Source organism: Apaloderma vittatum, unplaced genomic scaffold (genome assembly GCF_000703405.1).
Source record: "Apaloderma vittatum isolate BGI_N311 unplaced genomic scaffold, ASM70340v1 scaffold24050, whole genome shotgun sequence".
In the NCBI taxonomy this organism is placed as follows: Eukaryota; Metazoa; Chordata; class Aves; order Trogoniformes; family Trogonidae; genus Apaloderma; species Apaloderma vittatum.
Window position 1 is genome coordinate 9,231 of NW_009693246.1, and position 6,388 is coordinate 15,618.

The window sequence follows — 6,388 nt, forward strand, 5'->3', positions numbered from 1 at the left end:
AGCTGGGCAGCCGAGAGCGGCCACGCTGCTTCCCAAAGACACGGACGGTCGGACACCGCTCACCCGGCTTTTGCTATTTTTGGAATGATAAGGCCAGAGAGATGCTGTTTCTGCAGCATTTCCTTTTCCTACACTGAAAAGAGAAGCAAAGAGGACTTTTTCCCTTCAATTTACCTGCGCAGGGGCGAAGAGGGGACGGACAAGACAAGCAGTCCAGGGAGAAACAGGGATTTGGGAACGTTTAGTGCAGATGAGAAGAAGATCAAGGGCTGAGATAGGAGCTCCTGCATCTCTTTGCTTATTAGGAATATTTACACAGAGCAGCCCAGCCAGAGAAGGGAATTGCACACACAGTCGGGGGGATGTTGAGGAGTACGAGGCAGAGGAGGTGACAACCCGCACCAGAGTTGGGCACCACTGGAGGAGACACATGCAGCCTCGCCCCAGCTCAGGGGCGGCACTGACCCTGACAGCTCAGTCCTGGAGAGGCAGGGAAGGGTGAAACCATCAGTGACAAACATTACAGCTCCAGCAGAGCTTTCCGAAGGGATGGAGCCAGGCTGGGGCTGGAACAGCACTCATCACAGCTGGCTTGGGCATGGCCGGGGGCTGCTGAGCCCCCAGACCCTGGCAGGGGACCCCAATCTGACTCTCTTGCACACTCGGGATGAGGAGCTGGCCAAGGCAGAGATCGGGGTGCTGGCCACCATCCTGGCTGTAGCGACCGTAGGCAACGTGGGGGTGCTGCTGGCCATGTACCGCCTGAGGAAGAAGATGAGCCGGATGCATCTCTTCATCTTGCACCTGGGGCTGACCGACCTGGGCGTCGCGCTCTTCCAGGTGCTGCCGCAGATGATCTGGGAGGTGACGTACCGCTTCCTGGGGCCAGACCCTCTCTGCAGGGCCATCAAATACCTGCAGGTGCTGAGCATGTTCGCCTCCACCTACATGCTCATCGCGATGACGCTGGACCGCTACATGGCCGTGTGCCACCCGCTGCACACCCTGCAGCAGCCCAGCCGCCAGCGTGATGATCGGGGCGACGTGGCTGCTCAGCTGCCTGCTCAGCCTGCCCCAGATCTTCATCTTCTCCCTGCGGGAGGTGCGCCAGGGCTCAGGGGTGCTGGACTGCTGGGCAGACTTCAGGTACCCGTGGGGAGCCCGAGCCTACATCACCTGGACCACTCTGTGCATCTTCATCCTGCCCGTCGGCATTCTCACTGTCTGCTACAGCCTCATCTGCTACGAGATCTGCAAGAACCTCAAGGGCAAGACCCAGAGCGGTGCCCCCAGCGCAGGGGGGCCCACCGCAGCTGTGCCTCTTGCTCCCTGCTCCTCCGAGAAGAGCGGGCAATACCCCAGCAGCGGGCAGCCCTCGCGGGTGAGCAGCGTGCGCACCATCTCCCGGGCCAAGATCCGCACGGTGAAGATGACCTTCGTCATCGTGGTGGCCTACGTTGCCTGCTGGGCGCCGTTTTTCAGCATGCAGATGTGGTCTGTGTGGGACGAGGATGCTCCTGATGATGGTGAGTAGCGGTGGGGATATCGGGCTGCAGGCACGCCCTTCGCATTTTTAATGAACCAAATCTGTCCTATTTTGTCATTTTAAAGAACACGGGCAAGGCTACGCATTTGCTCTAGTGCTTATAGAAAATGGTTTGCAGAGTCAAATCATTGCTTTCATAAAAAAAACCAAAACAAACACTGAAAAACAGTGGCTTCTGACCATCACCTGTAGGGTCATGTAGAGATGTTACATGAACACCTTTGCCATGAGTCCTCATTCCCTCATAGGGGAATTTGCTTCAGGAGCTGCCGTGTTTGGTTTGTGACCGCAGGGAGGGAGGGTTAACTGTGCTGCTCCCATCCTCTGCTGGCACCGCCTCAGGGAGCAGCTGTGCTGCTGGAATAGGTCCTTCACCTCTAACACCAAGTGCCCATAAGGTTTTTGCTGAGCCAGCTGCAGAGGTGTCATAAATGGGCTTCTGATTTCATAGGCTGACTTTTTCCAGGAGCTCTTCTAGCCTGTTTGTGGGCAGAAAGGCCTCTGGGAGATGCTTTGGCCAGTAAACAGGCTGAGGGAAGGTCCAAAAGGTTGCTGGGTCTCATCTCCCAGCGCTGCCCCCAAGGATATGCTCCAGCACATCCCCGTTGCAGTACCTCACCCCACTGCAACCCTCTGCCAAGGGCAGAGCCCAGCTCTGCCTGCCGTGCAGCAAACTCCCCTGCCAAAGAAATGCGAGCCAGAGGAGATGGAATGGGGCAAAGGATACATGCCCAAGCCAAAATGAGCCCCCAGGGTCCTGCCCATCACACTCTGGGATCTTGCCCAGCCTGGTGGATGTTCCAGCTCTCTCCCTTTCCTTCCCAGAGTCCACCAACGTGGCTTTCACCATCACCATGCTGCTGGCCAGCCTCAGCAGCTGCTGCAACCCCTGGATTTACATGTTCTTCAGCGGGCACTTGCTCCAAGACGCGGCACGCTGCTTATCCTGCTGGGCTGCCCCTCGGCCCAGGCTGCAGAGACAGGCCTCCACCGGCAGAAAAAAAAGCAGGAAAACCACCATCCTGAGCCACAGCCACCACACCAGCCTCGCTGGCCTCCCCCTGCATGGGGGCAGCACCAAGGACTTTGACTCGCCCTGCGAGGAGGTGGTGACCGAGTCAGGCACGCTCTAGGCTGCAGCAGTGGCCAGCCCCAGACACATCTCTCCATGGAGGACGGCTGCCATTAGGTGTGACACCATGGACGTCACTGCAGTGGTGTCTCTCCCCACCTAGAAGCACCTCATTTTGCAGAAAACTGGGTGCTTAACCCAGTCACCGTCCATCTTGCCCTTGGGTGCTTGCTACTGCGCGCGCTGCATCTGCTGTGAGCATCGTGGGAGATGGACCGAGCCCCACCAGCTGCTGCCTGACCACAGCACCCACCTCCCCTGCACCTCAGGAAGCCTCTCGCTGCCTGGCTGCTCTCCTCCAGGGAGGCCTCACAAGCCAGGTACGAGCCGGAGGATGTCGCATCCGCATGTTTTCCTGGAGGGGCTTGAGCTTCGGGTGTTTCACAGCTGCCAGCGAAGCAGCCTGAGCACAGCAGGAGGCAACGTGGCGACATCTGCTCAAAAGCTCCCTGCGAGTTACTCATCTCCCATCCTCAGGGCTTTGCTGGCAGAGCAGGCAAGGCAGAGGCAGCTTTCCCACGCCTTGGGGCACAGCACACCCTCCCTCTGTGCTCCACAGCTCTTCTTGGCAGGCAGCTCCAGAGCAGGACCCTCTGCCCACCTCCCCGGGGTCACGGACAGGGCTAGAGCAAAAGCCATGCGGCAGGAGCATCCTCTCCTGTTGTGCACAGCGGCATCGCGCTGTGCCGCAGCCGAAACGCCGCACCGACGCCACCAAAGAGCTGCTCAGAGCAGCCCTGGCCCAGCTCCAGCTTACCCGGGCAGATCCTGCCTCCCTGCGTGCCCCGGCACTTTCCATCAGGTTTCCTCCAGCTCCCCGCTGCCACTCAGGGCTGTTCAACAGCTGCTGCGTCCCATTAAAGAGCTGCTCCCGAATTGATGCTGCTTTTGTCTTATTTAGCAGAGATCAGAGTGCCGAAACCACCCAGGGCTTGGAGACTGCTTCAAGGAATTGGGGAGCACAAAGGAGTTGGGGTGAGGAATAAGCCGTGGCTTTGCAGTCCCTGCTCTTCTCCCTGTGTTCTCCAGCAGCTGTTTTGGTTTTCAGGAGAGCACAAGCAAGGCAGGCAAGAGCATCCATTTGCTCTGGGAGTTGAGCTCAAATGCTGCTGCTGTGGGGTGTACAAGTGCCTCAGTGAGCACCGAAGGTACTGAATTCCCTACAAGTAAGGTGCGTGATTCTCTGTATTATCACAGGTTAAATCTTGAAAAAAAATAAGACGGTATTTTGAAATCTTAAATTATTTTCATTTTTTAATCACCAAGCATTCAAACTGTTTTTTCTGTAAACTCCCACTAGCTGTTTTTGATGTAAACCCACCTGTCCTGGCCCTTAAGCAACGGTTCCCAGAGACTCTTTGGGGTTTTGAACCTTTTCCTTCATGTGCCCTTCAAGTTGGGCCAGATTCACACAACAAGGTCGTAAAACCAGGAGGGCCTGACACCCCCCAGGATCGATACCAAATCAATTGTCTCACAACCTTTCATTAAAGCGCATCGCTGCTCAGCCGGTCTGAAATGCTGGAGCTGGGCTGTGCTGGGAGGCAGCGGCTCCATCCCTCTCACAGAACCCCCAACTATTGCACAGTTGCCTCTCCCCAGCACTTTAAAAGTTTAATTCTTGAGAAATCATCAGTAACATGGTGCAGAGCGATGGGAAGGAACCAGCCCCATTTTCAGCAGCAATTTGTTGTCACAGGGCGAGGCAGAGAGCCCCAGCCCCAGACAGGGCTGGTCGAGTGCTGGCGCTCCTGGACCTCACGAGCATAAAGGTGACCTGACAAATGTGATCAGGGATAACAGGGGAAGCAGCACCCCGGAGAAGATAAGAGCCTGCCTAGCACACTCAGTTCGCAATGCCAGGCTTATCTCTGCAAGCCAAAGAGCCCCCAACTGAGTTTTGTTAGAGAAAATTGCAGTGCTGTGCTCCAAGTGCCCTGGGAATTAAACCAATGCTTAAGAAAAATGTGAAATGTGGTACCAGGTGATGGGGGGTGCAGTGATGTGCGCCCCAGCTCAGGGCATCAAACACCCCTCTGCAGCTCTGCGGGGCACGAGCATCACTCTTGGATAAAAAAACAGATACCAAGTCCTGCACCCAGGGCATTTGGTGCAGGAACAAAGGAGAAAAAAAGCAAAAGGTGAGAGACAGGGAATGTTTCCCCTCCCCACAGGACACACAGAGATTTGACTCGCCTTCACTCACATGTTGATGCATGGTCCAGTCTCACAGCCCAGAAGAAAGAGCAGCCAGCCCAGCTGAGGGGATTTGTATTTATATCCCCTGGGAAACCCTTGGCCATTTGCAGCTGAGCTGATGGCCACGGCTGTCAGCTGGGGCAGGAATCTCCCCGGCAAGGCCACCCTCCTTCCCCAGCCCTGGCGTCCCCCTCAAAGCACGGCCGGGGTCACGCCGCCCATGCGGCTGCCCCAGCCCCAGTGACAGCTCCGAGGGTGACGGGGACTTGGAAAGATTTGGGGAATCAGAGGAAAAGGGGGTGCAAGGGAGGCTGGTGAATCAGGGCTTGTTGGGCAGCAAGGGCAAAGCCGGTGGAGGAACTGTATTTAAAAGTAATTTATGACAACAATCAGCAAATAAACATCATTCAGAGGAGATGGCAGACAGTTTGGGTGGATATTTTGAAGATTCCCTCCCCAAACTACACCCCAATTTCAGAGTGTGAAGGGGAGTGTGTGTGTGAGAGAGGTTTTTTTTGCTCTCATGGAATGAGAAAAAGGGGCCATTACACACAGCCGGGGAGCCCATCTCAGCGCGGGCAGGAGGAAATCTTCCCTGCACCATCCCACGCTCAGCAGCCTTTAGGAACAGCGATGCAGTTAGGTAAAACACCAAGAAATTGTGCCGGCGGGTTGGAGTGTTAGAAGCAATAAAAGCTGGCAGGCGTGAGCCCGTGCCAGGTGCGAATTGAGCGGAAGGGCTGACCCTGGTTGTGCCCGGGCAGTCACAGCTTCACCTCCGTGTACTCGGTGGGCTTGGATGCGGCGGGGCTGGAGAAAGGCCAGAAATCCACTTTCCTCTTCTTTAGGTCCACGTTGACGTAGTCCGTCCCAGCCTTCATGTTCTCGTAGTCCCCGGCGGAGCCTGGCCCGCAGCGTTTTCCCGGGAACACCAGGGATGTGTAATTGAGGTTTTTTTCTGAGTGAGGGCCCTGGAGAAGCAGAGATAAACCCCAGGTCTGGCACCAACCTCCCCCCGGGGGGTGGCTTTGCCCTCGAACCCACACGAGGACATGTGGCTGCTCGAGGTGCCCGGGTTGTGCCCAAGGGTTAAACCCTGACCCCCGGGGATGTTTCCCCCATGTTGCAGGTGACAATCGTCACCTCATTGCCGGTGCTTCAATACCCTTGGATGCATTTACCAGCCCCCTGCTATGCTCTGAGGGTCTGGAGGCTGCTTTCGGCAAAGGTGGCCGTACCTGCGGGCAGGAGGGGCTGCTGTCTGAGTCCTCCGAGGTCTCTGAAGACGTGTCGCTGCTCCCTTAAAAAGAGGAAACATTGCCACCTCCGTCACTACTTTGCGAGGGTTAAAGAAAAAACAAAATAATCAGGAAGAAAAGCAAATCCGCTCGAGAGTGAAAATTAAAAATCCAAGAGGTGTCGGTGTTATTCCTCCCCTCGTCAGCCCCTTCCCCTCCTGGAGAACCGTGTGGCTGGAGCCCCGACGAAGCAGGGGGGGGCCCCAAGCGCGA

The 6,388-nt window shown here is 56.5% G+C and overlaps 2 protein-coding genes across 2 annotated transcripts in view; one reads left to right on the forward strand and one right to left on the reverse strand.

Annotated features, from left to right (window-relative positions):
- The first annotated feature begins 549 nt into the window (after positions 1-549).
- Positions 550-2,679, forward strand: LOC104280662 (vasopressin V1b receptor-like). The gene is given in 3 exon segments (XM_009878394.1): positions 550-1,025; positions 1,027-1,526; positions 2,372-2,679. Coding segments are annotated over 3 exon segments (1,284 nt in total).
- Positions 2,680-5,641: 2,962 nt separating this feature from the next.
- Positions 5,642-6,388, reverse strand: part of LOC104280673 (chromosome unknown open reading frame, human C1orf186) — a 3,679-nt gene continuing 2,932 nt past the window's right edge. Inside the window, 2 exon segments of the mRNA XM_009878405.1 lie at positions 5,642-5,832; positions 6,094-6,212. Of these exon segments, the coding sequence (XP_009876707.1) occupies positions 5,642-5,832; positions 6,094-6,212 (310 nt within the window).